This window comes from Chrysemys picta, chromosome 4, assembly GCF_011386835.1.
Source record: "Chrysemys picta bellii isolate R12L10 chromosome 4, ASM1138683v2, whole genome shotgun sequence".
NCBI lineage: Eukaryota > Metazoa > Chordata > Testudines > Emydidae > Chrysemys > Chrysemys picta.
In genome coordinates, this window is record NC_088794.1 from 4714529 (window position 1) to 4734023 (window position 19495).

A 19495-nucleotide genomic window follows, 5' to 3' on the forward strand; every position below is an offset into this window, starting at 1 on the left:
TGAAGCCGGTAGCGCTCGGGCTTTGGGCAGCCCCCTTGCCTCCGGACCCTGCGCCCCCAGCCGGGCACTTCCCCTCCCGGGCTCCGGCGGCGCAGGGTCCGGAGGCATGGGGGCTGCCCAAAGCCCATAGCGCTCGGCTCTTAAACAGAGCCGAAGAGTCAGGGGAGGAGCAGAGCCCCCGCAGCCGGACGCTCTGCTCCTCCCCGACTCTTCGGCTCTGTTTAAGAGCCGAGCTGCCCGAGCGCTACCGGCTTCGGGCAGCCCCCATGCCTCCGGACCCTGCGCCGCCGGAGCCCAGGAGGGGAAGTGCCCGGCCGGCGGCTGGGGTCCAGAGGCAAGGGAGCTGCCTGAAGCCCATAGCGCTCGGGCAGCTCGGCTCTTAAACAGAGCCGAAGAGTCAGGGGAGGAGCAGAGCCGCCATTTTCCCGGACATGTTCGGCTTTTTGGCAATTCCCCCCAGACGGGGGTTTGACTGCCGAAAAGCCGGACATGTCTGGGAAAAAGAGGACGTATGGTAACCCTATTTCACTTCACCCCCCAAATTCAGAGCTCCAAACACTGAACTGACACTTCTGATCTATCTTCCTACCAACAATAACTCCTTAGCAGGTTAGTAAGCCTCATTTCACCAAATTCATTCAGCGGCTGGTCTAGTCTAGTACCCTCCAGATGGAATCTTTCCGGTCTGCGGCTTCAGAGAATGTATCCTGTCTAAACGAATGCCAGGAATAATGGAGCAGAAGTCACACCTTGTGGCACCCCAGACTGTTGCTTAGGCCCGGTCTACACTTAAAATATAGGTTGACTTAACTCTGTTGCTCAGAGATGTGAAAAATCCCCTCCCTCTGTCGCTATGCCAACCTAACTTCAAGAGTGGATGCATCTAGGTCAGCGGTTCTCAAATTGTGGTTCGGGATCCCAAAGTGGATCACGGCCCTATTTTAATGTGGCCACCAGGTCTGACATTAGGCTTGCTGGGGGCCGGGGCCTAAGACAAAATCAGAGTCCCGCCACTTGGGGCCGAAGCCTGAGGGCTTCAGCCCTGGGCAGTAGGGCTCAGGTTACAGACCCCTGGGTCTGAAGCCCTTGGGCTTCAGTTTTCCCCCCTGCTCCCTGCAGGGCGGTGGGGGCTCAAGCAGGCTCAGGCTTCAGTCCTCCCTCCTGGGGTCATTTTTATTGTCAGAAGGGGGTCACAGTGCAGTGAAGTTGGAGAACCCCTGATCTCGGTGAATGGAAGAATGCTTCCATTGCCGTAGCTACTGTTGTTCAGGGAGGTGGTGTTCCTATGCCAACAGAAACACCCCTTCCATCACTGCAGGCTGCATCTACCCAGTGGGATTATGTTGGTATAGCTACAGCAAAGTAGACATGCCGGTGTAAACCACCATAGTGTAGACATACACTGAGACCTGGTCTATGCTTAAAAGTTAGGTTGTAGCTTTGTACAGTGCGAATTCATACCTCCGAGCACTGTAGCAATGCCAGCCTGACCACTGGTGTAGTGGTGGCTAGATCCATGGAAGAATTCTTCCATCGACCTCACTGCCGCCACTTGGGGAGGTGGATTACCTACAGTGATTTGAAGACCCCTTTCATCGCTGTAGGAAGTATCTACCCTATGGCACTATAGGGGCACAGCTGCACCACCATAGCGGTGCTGCTGTAGCACCTGTAGTGTAGTCGTGGCCTTAGTCAACGTTTCTAGCGCCCATGCTCATTCTCTCTCACTCTCACATACAGAATGAGAGAATCAAGAAACGAACAGTTTCTAGATTGCTTAGTAACCTGGGTGTGAGCAAACAATATACATTTTAATACAGCTAAATATAAAGGTATACATCTAGGCACAAAGAACGCAGGCCATCCTTACACAATTTGGGCCTCTATCCTGGGAAGCAATGACTCTGGGAAAGATTTTGGGGGTCATGGTGGAGAACCAGTTGAACATGAGTTCCCGGTGTGACGCTGTGGCTAAAAGAGCTCCTGTGATCCAGGTGAATCTCAAATAGGAGCAGAGAGTTTATTTTACCTCTATATTTGGCACTAGTTCGACTGCTGGTGGAATACAGTGTCCATTTCTGGCACCCAAAATTCAAGAAGGATGTTAATAAACTGGAGAGGGGTCGAGAAGAGCCAGGAGAATGATTAAAGTATTGGACAACTTGCCTTAGAGTGACAGACTCCAGGAGCTCAATCTATTTAGTTTAACAAAGAGAAATTGAGGGGTGACTTGATCCCAGTCTCTAAGTACCTACACGGGGAACAAATATTTAATAACAGGCTCTTCAATTTAGCAGAGAAAGGTCTAACATGATCTGATGGCTGGAAATTTAAGCTAGATGAATTCAGACTGGAAATAAGGTGTGACATTTTTAACAGTGAGTAATTAACCACTGGAACAACTTACCAAGAATTGGGGTGAATTCTCCATCACTGACCATTTTTAATTGAAGTTAAGATGTTTGTTTAACAGATCTGCTCTGGAAATTATTTTGGGGCCGTTCTAGGACCTATGGTATCCAGGTCAGACTAGATAACCACAACGTTCCCTGCTGGTCCTGGAAGCTCTGAAGATTTTGTTCTACTGACCTTTCAGAAGAAGCCAAGGAAGGGAAGAGAAGAGAGCAGGAAATGTTGCCGGGGGGGCGGCAAAGGCACCATGCACATATATTGGATTCTGCTGTGCCATTGTCAATCCTGTCAGTGAATCTCTGGGTCCAGATTTTGAATTGTTTACATGGCTTGAACCTGCTTATCTCAAGGCCATTTGATTAGACGGATGAGCTGAAATAGCTGTATTCAGCTGAGAAAACTGATCTAATCTCTGCATATTAAAAAGGTCTCTTTTAGGGCCCAAGTTTCAGAGGCGTCGCCGTGTTAGTCTGTTTCAGCAAAAACAACAAGGAGCCCACGCATCTGACGAAGTGGGTTCCAGCCCACGAAAGCTTCTGTCCAAATCAATTTGTTAGTCTCTAAGGTGCCGCAGGACTCCTTGATGTTTTTATTAGAGCACGGTGGCAGCTCTGTTGTTGTTGAGTCTGAGGGTCACTCAAGCTCAGATCCACAAAGAATCTATATCATTGCAGAGGTTTAAGGGTGACTGCTTTACGTGCTCTAAAATCCCCATGCTGATTCAGCTTGTTTGGAAATTTGCTGTATCTCATGAGGGTGTGGGGTAAAGGTTGTGGTCATTTGAGCATGAGGCTCTTGTGAAACTGCCCTTCCCCCACCCCTCCAGTCGTGTGTTTACAATCGATTCTGGTTCTGATCATGGCTTTTTGTCCACACATAGGGTTCAAACGATGGCGCAGATCCTCCCCAGACTGATATCATGGGCTCTCAGAATTGATCTCAGCTTGCGTATGGGAACCCACGGTCCCTCTGGGGAAGCAGTATTGAGAGCGTTATTGAGGGTAAAGTTTTCTCGGCAGATAGGTTGGAGCCTAACACCTAAACTGTCCAAAAATGTATTGGCTCTGTCAAGGCTGTATCCCCACTCTGAACTTTAGGGTACAAATGTAGGGGCCTGCATGAAGACTTCTAAGCTTAACTACCAGCTTAGCTCTGGTCCGCTGCCACCATCTCAAAGCTAATCCCCTTCCCTGGGAAGCCTTGAGAGACCTTCACCAATTCCCTGGTGAATACAGATCCAAACCCCTTGGATCTTAAAACAAGGAGAAATTAACCATCCCCCCTCCTTCCTCCCAACAACTCCTGGTGAATCAAGATCCAACCCCCTTGGATCTTAAAACAAGGAAAAATCAATCAGGTTCTTAAAAAGAAGGCTTTTAATTAAAGAAAAAGGTAAAAATCATCTCTGTAAAATCAGTATGGAAAATAACTTTACAGGGTAATCAAACTTAAAGAGCTCAGAGGACTCCCCTCTAGTCTTAGGTTCAAAGTACAGCAAACAAAGATAAACACTCTAGTAAAAGGTACATTTACAAGATGAGAAAACAAAGGAAAACTAAGACGCCTTGCCTGGCTATTTACTTACAAGTTTGAAATAGGAGAGACTTGTTTAGAAAGATGTGGAGAACCTGGATTGATGTCTGGTCCCTCTCAGTCCCAAGAGCGAACCAACTCCCAAACAAAGAGCACAAACAAAAGCCTTCCCCCCGGGTTTGCGCATTGGCCTGCTAAACCCAGGGTTGTGAGTTCAATCCTTGAGGGGGCAATTTGGGAATTTAGTTGGGGATTACTCCTTCTTTGAGCAGGGGCTTGGACTAGATGATCTCCTGAGGTCCCTTCCAACCCTGGTATTCTATGATTCACTGTCTCTCCCCCAAGATTTGAAAGTATCTTGTCCCCTTATTGGTCCTTTGGGTCAGGTGCCAGCCAGGTTACCTGAGCTTCCTAACCCTTTACAGGGAAAAGGATTTTGGAGTCTCTGGCCAGGAGGGATTATAGTACTGTACACAGGACAGCTGTTACCCTTCCCTTTATAGTTATGACAGGCTCGATCGGGGCTAGCACTGTGTGATGAAGCAGAGAAACTACCAGCCAGCACAGCAAGGGTTAAAGACAGCTTGCCTGCCCCATTATATCTGTGGCCAACACCAGGCCTGGAGCGAGGAGAAAAGAGAAGCTGGCTCAGTTGAGGGCTGACTGACGGGCAAAGAGGCAGGAGCGAGGGCTGCCGCCTGGAAGCAAGCACTGGCTCCCCAGCCAAGGGAGACTGAAGGAACACCCCCAGCACTGGAGGTAGCTGACTGAGGGAACCCCAGACACATTGTGGGGCTCGCCCGCTCCAGCTTGCGGCTGCCCCACCTAAAGGGACCCAGGACCAAAGAAAGGTGCTGCCCTGGACCCAAGAGGGAACCTGATGGGCAGCAAGCCACCGGTAGATTGGACTAGAGAGGCTATGCCTCAAACTGAACACGCTCATAGGAAGTAGTCTGAGATGGCTCAGCCCAGGAGGGGGCTGAGAGCCTGATGATCTAACCCCTAGGCTGCATGGCCACACAAGACCCTTGTCACCCACAGGTTTATCTCCTTGAGCTGGGAGTCGCAGCTCCAGCTCCAAGTGTGGACATACCCTAGGGCTCTGTTGGAGCCGGGTGGCTTGCAGGCAGTGTGCTGTACTGGAAGCTGGGGGGCTCAAAGTGCCCTGCTGCAGCCAGGGAATCTGAGTTACACATGTTTGCCGTGAGTTTTGAGCCCTGTCCATGGCAGCTTTCAGAGAACTCATTGGCTTTGGACGTTTGGCCCTGAGCCTAAAATTTCGGGTTGGAGGCGATAGTTTGAAGTGCTCTAAGATCCACGCCCAGGCTCTAGTTTAAATTGTAGAATTATTCTCAAGGAAGTGAGTGTTGATTAAACAGAGGGAAGATGAAAGAACGCTAGGAGGCAGCTGGCTTAATGGTACCATCCTCCCCAAGCGTTTCCGGAACAACGGCACGGAGTGTGACCAAAGGAAAGCAAGTGGCCGGTCCTTTAGTCAAAGGGTTCAGCTCTTCTGCTTATCATGTATGCAGGGACATAACTCTTATATGGTGCAGTATGAGGGAATATGTGGTGGGGGTGGGAAGGGTGGAAAGTGGGGGCCTCCAACCTGCACCCCTTAGGGCTGTGCTCTGGTGAAGATACTGAGGGGCCAGCGCACCCCTAGACAACAACTCTTATTAGGGTCAGGGATCACTCAAAGACTGTGTCTTTGAAAAGCCAGTTCGGTGACTATAGCATTGATGAAGAACTGGGTTTCCAAAAAAGTAACTTTTCTATGATTTCCCCCCAATGAATAAGGGATCATCCTCAAAGGGACTGTAACAGTGTGGCTTTCCCCTTAAAAAGGCCAGAGGCCTGGAGATGGCCAGCCCCATCCAATTAACCCTGCCTGCCGCACCTGGGGTTTAACTGGGTGTGGAGGTGAAGGGCAGAGGGGGATGCTTGGTGGAGGAGGAGAGAGCATGAGCACACGGCATGGAGTTTGATGAGTGTGAGTTGGCTTCAAGAGGGAACCTTGAGTCTTCAGGGCAAAGGGCTCCAGGCAGGGAAGCCCGGGGAGAACCCCGGTGGGAAAGAGACTGGGAGTATGGACATGATGGGGTTTCTGAGAACTTGACTTTAAGGATGATTTTGTTATGTGAGTAAATGGAGCCCCGAGGAGGACTGTGGCTGCACTAGAGAAGGTCGATTTGTTAGTGTGTTTTAAAGGGCCCTGGACTGAAGAAGAGGGAAACTGAGGGAGGGTGACTGCAGAGCAACATTGGGCCACCAAGTGGCACTTGGGAGGCAGCCAGCCTATGTGCAAGGACCTCTGCTCTCTGGGCGGGCTCAGAAATGCGCACAGAGCAAAATCGTAAGGGTGGAAAATTGGGCACATTTCCAACTGAGGTGGGGAAGGAAGTGCAGCCATATGTGCTCACCCCCCAAAACACCCTTCACCCTCCACAATCTCTCTCCCTGTTGCTCCACCAGGCCAAGGTGAGGAGGCTGTGCTTCCATCCACTGCTCCCCGATTAGGGGAAGAAACCTAGAACTCCGTCTTCCCCCAACTGCTCCCAGCCATGGGAAAGGGGCTCCAGGCTCACCCTCCCACTGATGTGGCTGCTTCTGGGGGCAAAGAAAGATCAGAGCTGGGCAGGGAGAGCCGGTGGGGTCAGTGTCGTGCAGTGGGAGATACCCATGTCCCTCTCCCCACTTCAGGAATGTCCCCATTGACTCTGCACTAGTCTCTGCACTGTTCCTGCATCCTTGCCCCAGCTCCTCACAAGGTGGGTCCCGTGTCGATATGACCCTCCCTGATGATGCGGCATTGGGTGTGCTGGACAGGCAGAGGTGAGAGCCACGGCGATGATGAAAGGACTTATGGCTGATGGTCCAAACCTGAGCTAAACCAGCCCCTTTGCTCACACGTTTCCTAGGGCTTCATGGCCTCCCAGGGGTTTCTGGTGAGCCTGCTTCCTGCAGTGTCCCACTCCCAGCCAGCTCTGCTCCCTTTCTGGAATGCCGGCCCTAGGGTTACCTCCCCGGGCAACTGGCCCCTTCTCCCAGGAGCCACCAGAGGAATTAACACCACTCTGAGGCTGCCCCTGCCCTCTGACAGGTCTTTTTGGGTATGTCTGTGCTGCAAAGAAAAACCCGCAGTCCTGAGTCTCAGCGTCCGGGTCAATTGACTCGGGGTCACGGGGCTCAGACTGCTGGACTACAAATAAACCATGTAGACGTTCCCTCTTGGGCTGGAGCCCGTGTTATGAAACTTGGGGAGGGGTCTCAGAGTCTGGGCTCCCGCCCGAGCAGGAATGTCTACATGACTATTTTTAGCCTGGGAGCCAGAGCCAGTTGACCTGGGTTGTGTGAGACCTGGTGCCTCAGGGTTTTCATGGCAATGTAGACATGCCTTATAGCCCTAGATGTAGCCCTTTAAGTAGCTCAGCTTGGCCCACCTGCTCTAACACGGGGGAACTCAGCCTGCACGATTTTCTGAAACGTTTAGTTTGCTTTCAGGCTGCTTATGCAAAATGGGCCCACCCTGTGAACAGACCGATAGCGTTCTTTAGGATCACTCAGCCAAAGATCAGACTTAGCCCTTCCGTGTACTGTAAGAGGGTTGTGTTTATTTGGTGTATGTTTCTAGATTTTACAGCAATTCCAGTGTGACTCAAATTATAACATACTTCTTATAATAAAGAACTCTCTATAAAGTTGAAGGACTGCTGATAAGAAGGGGAGTCATCAGCCTCACCACCGTGGCATGAGAGAAATGAGGACTCAGGAACTGGAATGGATCAAGACATAAACACTATAGGCCCATTACTAGTGCCTCAGCTTCAGGAGTCATGTGATTACAGCAAAACCTCAGCTTTCATTTTAAGCAAAGGTTTTAGCGCTGAAGAAAAGTTGGCTGCTGTTGAGAACTGATCAAAGAAGCAAACAAAATATGAGCATTTATAAAAGATGTCTGGTTCTTTTAAAAGGATTTTGTAATGTAGTCGATGGGGCATTTTAAAAATTAATCCTATTTAAACACATGCAAGTTTCTCCTCAAGTTTCCCAATCATTGGCCTTCTCCATGTTCCGACCCAATAGGATCTAAAGTTTGCTTCCCCTTCTTCCCTTTTCAGCACATCCTTCAGGTAGCGAGGGAAGATGATTTTATCATCGTTCAAGAGTCATCATATATAAAGGTTAGGAATAAAGAATTCTGAGGGGAAGAGAGCCAAGGTAAATTTGAAAACAAATGTTACAGAAATCGTATTGCAATTGTTCATTAAACATGACATGATTTTACTTAGCTGGAAAAAAAATCTCAATTTTAAACATTTTACCGCCTTGGATCACACATTGCCTAGTAAGGAAGAAGACTGAGCTGCTCCCTCCAGATAAGAAGTGGATAATTTGTGGCAATGGAGCAGAGGCGGTGCGTGACTCCTGCGTTTCGGGAGGCTGGGCGGCATAAGTGCTGGAAGCTCCCTAGAAATTGGGGGAGCCACCGGCACATGGACCGTGGCCCCACCCCCTGCTCTGCTCTGAGGCCGACACCCACTTGGCCTCCTTCCCCTGAGGTCCCGCCCGTGTTCACCCAACTCCACCCCAGCCCTGGCCTCCCATCCGCAAAGCTCCGCCCACACACCTGCCACTCTTCGCCCCCTCCCCTGTGGCCCTACCCGACCCACTGTTCGTGTCTCTCCACCCTGAGCGGTGAGCGGGGAGGGTCCTCAAGGTGGAGCATGGCGAGGCTACAGCCCAGATGCCCTTTTGACGGTGGCGCTCACTAGAGTTTTGTTGGCATGAGTATGTCACTAGGGGTTGTGGTTTTATCAGGCCCCTGACTGGCGTAGCTATGCCGGCATAAGTTTTAAGTGTAGACCAGGCCGAAGCAGATCAAAGGTGATGCTTAAAAATGCTAATTACAGAGCTGCATTTTTGCATATTCCTCACTTCAATTCTGTTATAAATCACCATGATGCAAAATGTGAGGGGGAAAAAATCTTTCCCTGTTGAACTCTCTTTAGAAACTCTGAATTTTGTTACAGAATCTGCTGCCGTGTTTCGGATCCTTCAGTGGCCTCTGTGATCACAACAGCAAGCTTGCTACGAAGCTGTGGACCTACAGAACCACAGTTATGGCAACTCCGTTGTACGGCGGTGAAACATGGGCACTAAGGGACACCGGACTGAAGTTTTCAGTTCTCGTCCTCAGCTGCTCCGTATCCCGTGGCAGGACTTGATCGGCAATGAGGACATGTGAAGCTGAACCCAGCAATTGCCGGCATCAGCATGGCTGCAGGTTCGGTGGCTTTGTTGGCATGAATGTAGTATTAAGATGGAAGACCAACAAATTCTAAAAGGTATTTACCAGGGAATGTTGCTACGTGGCCGGTGATCTTGTGGGCACCACAATATCGCTAGTGATGGACGTAAACTGAATAACCACCTGAACATCACCTGAAGGATGTAGCCAGAGATCAGTCCAGGTGGTGCTCGGTCTGCAAGTAAGCCACATCTCTTTAGGATTTCCCATAATCACGATTTTCATGAGCTAAAGAAATATGTGCATAAGAAGCGATATTTTTGCATGCAATTAACAAAACAAAACAAAAAAACCCAAACACACCCTGGTTTTTTGCCTATGTCCATCCCACTTAAAAAGACTCTGAGCTGTTTTTTTGTTTTATGTTAAATGCTTCCTCTAGGCTCTCTAGCGCCTGCTCCTTGGTTATTTTTTTCCAACCCTGCGGCAGATTTGCTGGCTTAGCCTTGTACTTCTTAGCAAACTTATAGTTGAACCTGTTAAAAACGAACTTCCAGTAGTCAGAAGTGTCGATGCTGGGATCGGGCTGGATGCGCCATTCTGGGTAATATCGTCGATAATCTTTATAGGGATGAAATTTCTCTTCCGTTTCTGAATTCCTAAATACAGCGTTGGAAACCACATCGGAAGAACACAAAGAGTACTCAAGCATTCCTGTCCGTTTGTTTTTGCACTGCCCTAATCCCTGAGGCCGATGGACTGTAGCAAAGTGTTCCGTATGATCCATGCCTCCTGCTTCACAGGGGACTTTACAGAACGGGCACTGCTTCCCGCAGCCCAACACGCAGTTGAAGATTTCATCCTGGGGCTTCATGGACAGGTTGGAGAGTTTGGATTCAAATTTCAACTCTTCAAATTCAGCTAAGGTTTCTTTTTCCAGCTCGGGAAGGATGGCCTGAACGTGAGCCGAAAACTGTGCAGCATTTGCCGTGTTTTTAAACCGCACCACTGCTAGATGGTCCTTGGAAATCACCAAGTCTTTCTGTAACTCTCCACAAAAGGTGTCTAAAAAGTCACAGACCGTGCTGGTGCTTTTGTCACGGAGAGACTCCAAAGCAGTCCTGACTTGTTTTATTACTGAGGACAGAATCTCTTTCTCCAGGTGTCGCAACCGCGCTGTCTGGCTGTAGCGATCTAGCAGGTGTCCTTCTACCCAGATTTTGACAAAACGTTCATAGTTATTAATGTATAGGATATAGGTGTCAAAGTTTTCATATTTCAGCAGCTTCTTCAAGACAGTGAACTGGAAAAGGCTTCGGTTTGTATATTCATCATACTGTCCACTGTTGAGAATGTCATCGACTATTTTTAACCCAAGTCTATTGTTCACATAGTCCACCAGGGCAGGTTTGAGACACCAATGACAGAAATCCCTGGCTCTTGTTTGGCAGGAATCCTTCCCCAAATAAAGATCTTTAAATGTGGAGAGATACTGCGGTTTTAGTTTCTCCAGAAATAGTTCAGGATCGTTTTCTTTGATGAAGCTTGCTTGCATCTTCTCTAATAAAGGAACCACTTCCCCCAAAATGTGAAGCTTCAGGTCAACTTTAAAGCAAGCGCTCGTGTGAAGTTCCTGAACGTCTGCCTCTTGAAGCCTCTCATTGATCATCCTCAACAGATTTCTGCTGTAAATTTCATCATAATCTACTTCGCCGTCTGCTATATTTCTAATATAATCTTTGCACTGTTCCATTAATGATTTAACAAGTTCTTCTGTTTTATGCCAGCATTCCTGTGTGAACCATTCATTCAGGGTCTTAATCCATGGTAAATCTAAGTATTCCTTTTTCATAATGAAAGATTTTGTTCCATAATTCAATAAATTGCTGTATTCCTGTAGCTTTAGACTGGATGGATTCCCCTGCTTTGCCAGGTCCTCTCTCAGCAGCAACTCAATGTCTTGATAAATTTGCCTTTCATCCATACAGCCGAGCCGTATTTTTGACACTGTCTCACTCCACATTTCCTCAAACTCCATTTCCAGTTCCTTGTTGTCTGCTTTGTTCTCTCTCATTTTACAGTCTTCCAAAAGCATGTCCATTTCACCTTCAATTGTTTTTATGCACATAGCCTGAATCGTGTTTTTCTTTCGCCATCCTTTGCTGGCAGTCACCAGATTGGAACAAATGGCACGTGAATAACTTGAACTGTGATGTGCAAACGGACGTGAATGCCTAACAAAATCTCCCATGTTCTTGTCTCTAACCGACTGCTTTACTGCTGCACTTTGAATCCGCTCCCAAATCCTGTGCGATTCACAGCTCACTTTCTGCTGAGTCTCACTTGTTAAGTTGGTCAGGACACAAGCATCTAATTTAGCTGGAGGTTGATTCTGGAAGAAAGTTTGTTTTTCAGTTACCCACAGATTCATTTCCTTGCGGAACTCCCATTCCCATCCTACAGACTTTGCAGCTATCTTGGTGTAGGCTTCAGTTGTGAAGGGGTTTCTAAAGCTGAAGAGGAAGTCATCATGTTTTAGAGCATTCCACAGACTCTTCACCCATTCGATAAATTGGGGAATGTCTTTGGGAATGGTGTTAAGTGAATGTTGTCTTACAAATTCAAACAAGCATTTCTTTAGCCCCCACACACTCTCACTGTACCCAGTGTTCACTGGTGCCATTGGAGGGTCCCCATGCCACTGGCTGGGGATGTACCAATTGTGTTTCTCAGGATCATGGTCCATAATGTCAGAAACCGTAATTTCTTTCTGTAGTTTTTCCATCTTTGCTGCAGCTACAGTCATTTCATTCAGCTGCTCCACAAGATATTTCTTGTCTCTCATGTTTTGTTCATATGCAGCTACATCATTGACGTTCTGATGCACAAATTGGCAGATGGGCATGTGCTCCGTTTCCTCCATTCTGAGAAAGGCATGGACCACAATTTGCAGAACATCCTGCATTTTGGTGGCGTTCTCCATGGCCAGGTTAACGATGGTTATGTCGCTCAGTCCAATCACCAGTGTGGCCAGCTCATTGTCATGTTGATAACTGTCCTCCAGTTTGGCCAGTTCAGGGGCTTTCAAGCCTTCTGTGTCTATTACAAGGATGAAATCACAGCCCAGTTCCTGCTGAAAGTTCTCTGCCACTTTAATGAGTGACATGAAGGCTCCTTGCGTACATCGGCCACCGCTCACTGCAAACTGCAGGCCGAACATGGTGTTGAGGAGGGTGGATTTCCCAGTGCTCTGCCCTCCCAGCACCGTTAAAACCAGCATTTTGGACTTTCCCCCCAGCTTGGCATGGAGCTCAGTCAGAACATCTGTCACCCACTGCAGTGGGATGTTGGATACATCTCCATCGATCAGCTCCATGGGAAACCCTTCCAGCATCAGGTCAGCTGCTAACCTCGGGAAATGAATGAATTTCCTTTGAATTTTTCCCATTTTGCCTTCCTTCACCATTGAGTGTTCAGCCTCGTAGAACTGCCCCAACTCACGCAGGAAATGCTCCACTCCTAGGGAACTGGCAGAGATGGATTCATCCAGTTCTGGTAGCTTTTGTTCGTTAGGCTGCAAGTTAGGACGGTTCCCCTTAGCAATGCCATCTAAATTAAATTTCATGCATTTCAGGAAGTAGCGTATTTCCATTTGAGATAGTGTTCCTATTCCACTGATAAATTTAGTCAAACCATCAGTAAGGTCACATTTATTCTGCTGTGTACGGAACTCCAACAATTTCTCTTTCAGCCTAGATTTATATTCTTCTGTGGGGACGTCCCCTTGTCCTTTCAATCTGCACATTTCTCTTTCCACGTTGCTTAAGCTCTTCCACAGGTCCCCTTGCAGTTGCAGTGTTTGCCTCTTGTAATTTCCAATATCTTTTATTTCTGCCGTGATTTCTTTAACGCGGTTCTTTGCTCTCTGACATTCCTCACAGTCCTCATCCAGATGGATTGAAAGTTCACGTGCGGTCACAGCCATGCCTTCCATATTCATGTCCTTGTGATGATCGTTCATTATACTTCCTATAGCAGAGCACAACTTTTCCATGAATTCCTCTTTCTTGGTCCCGATTTCTTTCTCTAGGACATGCTGTTTACTCAGTTTCAGCACTGGTGCTAATTTATTAAGGAATTCCTGAGTTTCACTCTGTTTGCCAGACTCGTAATTGAGGATGAAGTAGTATTTAGTGGCTGATCCCTGCAGAGATGATAAGAGCGTGTATTGTCTCTCACTGATGCTCTCAGTAACTATGAACACTGCAGAGGAGATCTCTGTTAAAAAGCTGAACTGTAGCCAGTGGGACTCAATATCTCCGCGCAGATTTGTAACCGCGACGGGCTCTGGGAAAAGATCTGAATCCTCATTTCCAGCAGGGAAATACCAGGAAATCTCGACCAGCCCATCTGCGATTTCCCGAGGGACGTTCCCAGACTCCATGTCCCGATGGATGAAGAAATCATGGTGCTGCTGGGAGGGGCTGAGAACCTCATTGAGGAGTTTGGACTTGGAGAAGTTGCAGCTCCCCATCCGCACAAAGGAAATGGTTGGCATTGCTGTGAGCACCAGGCTCTCCTCTCTGAACCCTCTGCTCTCTGCCAGGGAGTGCGGCCTCCACTTTCTCACAATGTCCCTCATGGCCCACAGCATTAGGGTGCACTTGGGGGTGTCGAGGGCAGGTAGCAGCAGAGGGAGGGCAAACTGGCACATGGACATTTTGGACAGGATCTCCTGCTGTAGGAAACTGTCTGAGCAAAGCAGAACGGCGCAGAGAACATCGAGGGGGTGCAGAGAAGCTCTAGCGTCCATGTTGCTATAATGAAGAACATTGCCACCATCGCCTTGTCCCCCATTGTCGTCACTGCTTGCTTTGTCAGCAGATGCTCCCTGCCCAAAGCTTGTGTTTCTGGCGGTCCCATTCAAAGCTATGACCTTCCTCAGAAAATGCCACGGTAAATCCCCTAATGCCCGAGGAGTCCAGTTCTGTAGACTTTCTGGGTTGATTTCCTGGAGTTCTCTCAACCCCAGCTTCGTGCTTCTGTGCTTCTCCATCTTCAGCTTGGACAGGAGGTCCTGGAGTGCTCTCCTTCTCTCTGCAGAAAGAGGTTAAAGCATGAGCAGGTTTCAGAATCCCTCTGGTATTAAATATACCTGTTTTGAACGTGTTTATTCTGACACGTATCAGTGAAGTGATGGGAATTATCTGTTTGCAACCCCTGCTAATGCAGTCTGGCTCTTTTTCCTGCACTAGAACCTGGAACACATATGGAAGTTTGAGTCTGCTATAGCCTCCAGGCTATGGAAACTGGGTTCTTTTGCCTAGCCAGGGGAGAGTCATGCTTTTAAATCAAAGGTCCCAGGTTCAAGCTCTGCTAACTATGACCCAACCTTGGGTGGTGTTCTGAGTGCACTTTCCGTATTGATTTCAAATCTCCCCTTTCTTTATTTTTTTGTGAAGGGTGGTTCAGAGCAAAAAGCTGCATTTTCTTGCCCGTGTTTCTTAGGCTATGTCTGCACTGCCGGCTAAATCGATACAGCGGTGTTGATTTAGTGGGTCTAGTGAAGGCACAGTAAGTCAATGGCAGAGCGCTCTCCCGTCAACATCTGTACTCCACCTCCCCGAGGGGCAGAAGCTATTTCAATGAGACAGTATCTCCCATCGACATAGGTCGACTTACAGTGGTGTCTATACCATGCTAAGTTGCATCAACTTCAGTTACGTAACTGAAGTAGTGTAACTTAGATCAACTTTCAGCATTAGTGTAGACCAGCCCTTAGTATGTAAACACAAGTTCCCCCTGGCATGAACACTCTAGGAAACTGGAAGTTGACATACCAAAGCCTTCCTTTTTACAATCTCATTCTAGTCAAATTATTGACAGAAGTACTGTTAATCTAGTGCTTCAACAGGCATTACACTGACTCTTACCATGACACGATGTTTCCATTAAAATAAGAAAGATTCAAATGTATTCAGTGTCCATGCTAGAAAATGGTTCCTCAACAATTAAACCCCATTCCAGCGGCCGATACGCTCAAAACATAGCTAAAAAAAGAAAAAAACTAATTTCTGCTGTAGGCCAAAGTTTGCTTCCCAAAATGCATTTACAACAGACAGCCACCACTGCTGCTAACCCAAACCAAAACTCACTGAGTTCCCCTTCTAGGCCTAGACCTTTTCCGTTCACATGCACACACCACTGGATGGAGAAAGGGAAGCCAGCTGCCTTAATGTGACATGCTCTGTTTAACTTCACATTCATGACACACATAGATATGGTCATACAGTCAAAGCGAATGTGATGAGGGTCACATCTTCAATTAAGGAGTGATGCGTATTCATACCTCAAATACGGATAGAGAAATTTGGGATGCTGTCTCTCACACTGACCCACTTCTGTGGTCTCATGCCCCCTTTTTTGCTTCCTTTTTACCAGTAGATAGCGCTCTCTGGGATGAACTGGGGGGACATTTTTGTCATGAAAGCAAAAAAAAAAAAAGTATCAACTCAAACCAGTGGGGTCTCACCCTAATTTTTTCTGGCCCTGAGGTGCTTCCAACAAAACATGCAGTTGGAAATTTTGCTCTCTCTCCTCTCATTCCAACCATGAGGCTCCATGGGCCTTGAAGGCCGGTCCCCAGGTGGCCTTCGCATCCCAGCCCTCATCCAGCCACTTGTTAGTAAGCGATGGGCTGAGAATGACTAATGAAACCCTAGCCCCATCAGAAGCACCGCCTATGGGAGTCATGACTGGAGGAGCGGCTGAGCTTTTTAAGCCAGAAAGAGACACAGGAAGTTGTCTGTGCAACGAGGTGAACTCCTGGCTGGCTGCTATGTCGGTCTCTGCCTTCTCGCCGAGCCCTGAGCCCAGCTTCCCTGCCTTGCTCCTGGTTCCTGCCTTCCAACGTTGTTTGTGATACCTGCCCCGGGTCTATGACTCTCGTGCCGGTCTGACCCTTGGCTTGACTCCCGACTCCAGCTCTGACCACTAGGTCTGACTGTTCAAGTCCTGGTCATGATGCCAACCATGAAATCTCTTCCCAGTTTCTCTCCTAAGTTCCAGGACTATGGAAATGGCCATGTTTAGCCTGGAAGGGCTAGGCGCTTACCAGATTTCACAAGGGGGACTGAGTCACCTACAACCAACATTTTAGCACCACTGGCATTCACAAAACCTCTGCCCAGCTGCTGCCTTATGCTGTAGGTGCCCAAAATCCCCGAGGAGCCCAAGTTTCAACCAGTAAAGTCCCTGAGGCAGCTCAGTTTCGGCAGCTGGGCCTGCGCGCAGACACCTACATCTTGACGCTGCCCAGCAGCTTTGTGTCTAACTAACATACCAGCCCTGGTAGGACTCAAATTCAGCCTTCCCCTGCCTAGATCGCCCAGACTGGTCAGTGTGCTAAAGCATGTCTACTAGAGTAAACCTCTTGTTATATCTAGTGGGTTGCTCACTGTCTTAAGATATAAAAGATCTGGGTTCAATCCCCACTCTGCCACATGCCTTACTGGCTAAAATTGCTGGGAATCAACTCATACTGAAAGTCATTCCATAAATGTGTTTATCTAGATACAGAAGAGGAATTACCTACCTTTAAAAAGATCTTTCTCCTCCAACTCTGGACCTTGCTGAGTGTCTGATTCCTGTTTGGAGTTTAAAGCATCTAGCAAAGAAAATCAGAGAGACAAACACATATTGGTTCTATGTTTATATAATCGCTGTGCATTTTCTCTATCGACTTACGTGTGTCTGTGCATTTCCCCACCTTTGGTTTTATTAGGAACAATCTGAGCATGATGACGAACTGTTTAAAATTCCATGAAAATAATCTGACACAAGCAGGTCACACCAGGGAGGTGGAAACTGTTGGTAGAAGACCACACCTTAACTTTTGGTAAGCCAAAGTTGGACACAAGGCACACGATGACTCAATTGAAATGGAAACTATTTTTTAAAAAAAGCATTGACTAAAAATGCAGAAAGTTTCAAATAATAGGTAAGAAAAGCAAAATGAAAATAAGAAAAATATGCACGTTACATTGAAAGGTCAGGATAATCGTCTCCCTTTTACAGATGGGGAAACTGAGGCACAGATCTGGGAAGTGATGGCAGAGCTGGGAGTAGAACCCAGACAGTCATGATCCCAGAACCAGTGAAAGGAAAGAGCTGCAACCACAGGTTCCGACTCCATGAGTGCTCCAGGGTGCAAGCACCCATGGGAGAAAAACATAGTGGGTGCTCAGCACCCATCAGTCACAGCTGTTCAGAGGCGCCACCGATCAGCTGTTAGAGGGGGCTGCCAATCAGCTGTTTGGTGGCTGGGGGAAGCACTTGGGGGAGGGCAGAGAGCAGCAGGTGGCGGGCAGGCGGGGGCCTCGTGGGAGGGGTTGGAGCAGGGGCAGGAAGAGGCAGAGTGAGGGCAGGGTCTCAGGGGAAGGGGTGGAGTGGAGTCAGGGCCTCATGGTGGAGTAGGGGCGCAGCGTCCCCAGGGAAAACGAAAAGTCAGCCCCTATGGCTGTAATGAAAATCAAGAGAGCATCTGAGGCATAAAGAGGTCAGAGGGGACATTTCTCCTGCTTGAAGAGCTTTGCACAAACTTATCAAGGGGAAACCATTAGAAAGGAAAGAAACTGCACCTGGGGAGTGAGAAAGGAAAGCAAATCCAGAAGTGAAGAATATTCAGGGTGGGGGGCTGATTTTTTCCTGGGGTTGCCACTTACCATTTCCTGTTGCCTTGGCGAGTTTCTCTGCTAAATCCCTCTCGTTTATTGATTTCAGCGCCTCCACGGTCACCTCCACCGCGTAATATCCTTCGTAGCAGCTGATCAGCTTGTCAGTGAGGTCAATGACATCCACTTTCTTCAGTGTCCCACGGCCGATATGTTCATATCCCTCCTTCAGTGGCATTTCGTGCAGTTTGAACTTGAACTTCTTGAGCTCATCTTCCCCCAGGTCTTCCAGGGTCAGCAGCAGATGATCTCTCAGGGTCTTCGCCATCCTGCCTCCTCAGAGGAAAGCTGTGCACACTGCCAGGCCAGGGCAGAGTGTGTCAGGAAACAGCTGCATGTACACAAAGGGCAAATTTCTTCCTGAGGCTCCGGAAAGCTGAGAGGTTGTTTGTTTAGAGACCAAAAGAAAAAAAAAAAAGCAGAGAGAGCAAAAACGAAACTAGAGCTGTACGGAACTAGACTCGAAGCAAGCCCCTCCTTTCTCTCCTCCAGCTCCCCGACAAAACCAGCGCTGTGCCTCTGGTTACTATCCCCCATGCAAATTCCAAAACACACATCTGATCCCTTGTCTCCATTCTGCTGGCATCTCCTTGCACCGGCATTATGACTGCATTCCTATTATTACGCCCTCCCCTTTCCCTCTTGCTATCTATGGTAGATAAAGACACTGGCAATAAGAAGTCCACCTTGTCTCTCTCATACACACGTTTTTCACCATTGATTTTAGTGACGTCATTCCTGATTTACGTCAGTGTGATGGAGGGGAGAATCCGGCTCAAGGAAGGTTTGGAAACTGGTGAATGTTTTGGATCAATGCTCTGGGCCAAAAATCCAACAGAAAGGAATGGAAAAGTAAAAAAAGGATCGGATTGAGTCTAAGTCCAGGTTTTGAAGCTTACCCAAGATGCGAGTCTGTTCGTCTCAGTACTGTTTGATAAGAAGCAGGGGCGGTGACTGCTTCCCGTTTGGAACCTGCGGAAGGAAGGTGTTGGGAAATCAACAAGGGATGATCATCATTTAAGCTGTGCAGGGCTGTTAAGTGGGTCCTGTGTCAAGCTGCGCATGGTGCAGGGAAACAGATAAAGCCAATGACCCGGGCTTCCCTCGCTGTGCTGGGGTGATTAATGGGATGCGTATCTCCCTTTGTCTGTTCCCCCATAGACCCAACCTTGCCTGCGAGTGCACACACCAAAAGAGCTACTTAGTGATTGTTATGCAGGCCTAAGTGGACCACTGTGGACAATTTATCAACATTAACATTGGCTGGTCACGATGCTCCGCTTTTTAGACCCAGAGGACATTTTGACAGGGCGAAAGCCTTTCTGAATAAGTCATAAATTCCCAGGCCAGAAAGGACCATTGTGATCATCTAGTCTGATCCCCTGTGTAACATAGGCCAGAGACCTGCCCCAAAATAATTCCTAGAGCAGATCTTCTAGAAAAACATCCAGCCTTTAAAAATAGTCAGTGATGGAGAATCCACCACGCCACTTGGATCAGCTGTTCCAATGGTTAATTACTCTCACCTTTTTTAAAACGTGTGCCTTATTTCCAGTCTGAATTCGTT

General features: G+C 48.1%; 1 protein-coding gene across 2 annotated transcripts; it reads right to left on the minus strand.

Moving 5' to 3' along the window:
* Positions 1-7539: 7539 nt before the first annotated feature.
* LOC101951903 (up-regulator of cell proliferation-like) lies at positions 7540-19033 on the minus strand. Of its 2 annotated transcripts, XM_065594164.1 has the most exons (4): positions 17920-17958; positions 16791-16862; positions 15546-15660; positions 7540-14293 (listed from the first exon to the last, which is right to left on the minus strand). In XM_065594164.1, exon 4 carries the CDS (start codon positions 14250-14252, stop codon positions 9588-9590), a length of 4665 nt encoding a protein of 1554 aa, XP_065450236.1. In that variant the 5' UTR covers positions 14253-14293; positions 15546-15660; positions 16791-16862; positions 17920-17958; the 3' UTR covers positions 7540-9587. The 2 variants fall into 2 exon arrangements, with proteins under 2 accessions (XP_065450236.1, XP_005279425.2); XM_005279368.4 differs by lacking the exon at positions 15546-15660 and having other exon boundaries at positions 17920-19033.
* Between the last annotated feature and the right edge of the window lie 462 nt (positions 19034-19495).

Bases quoted from the DNA above. Each gene is read 5' to 3' on its own strand.
- LOC101951903 (XM_005279368.4), bottom strand. From the start codon at position 18,196: ATGGCGAAGACCCTGAGAGATCATCTGCTGCTGACCCTGGAAGACCTG. The intron at 16,863-17,919 runs GTAAGTGGCAAC...TTTCTTTGCTAG, and splicing joins CGCCAAGGCAACAGGAAATG to ATGCTTTAAACTCCAAACAG. The intron at 14,294-16,790 runs GTAGGTAATTCC...CTCTTTCTGCAG, and splicing joins GGAGAAAGATCTTTTTAAAG to AGAGAAGGAGAGCACTCCAG.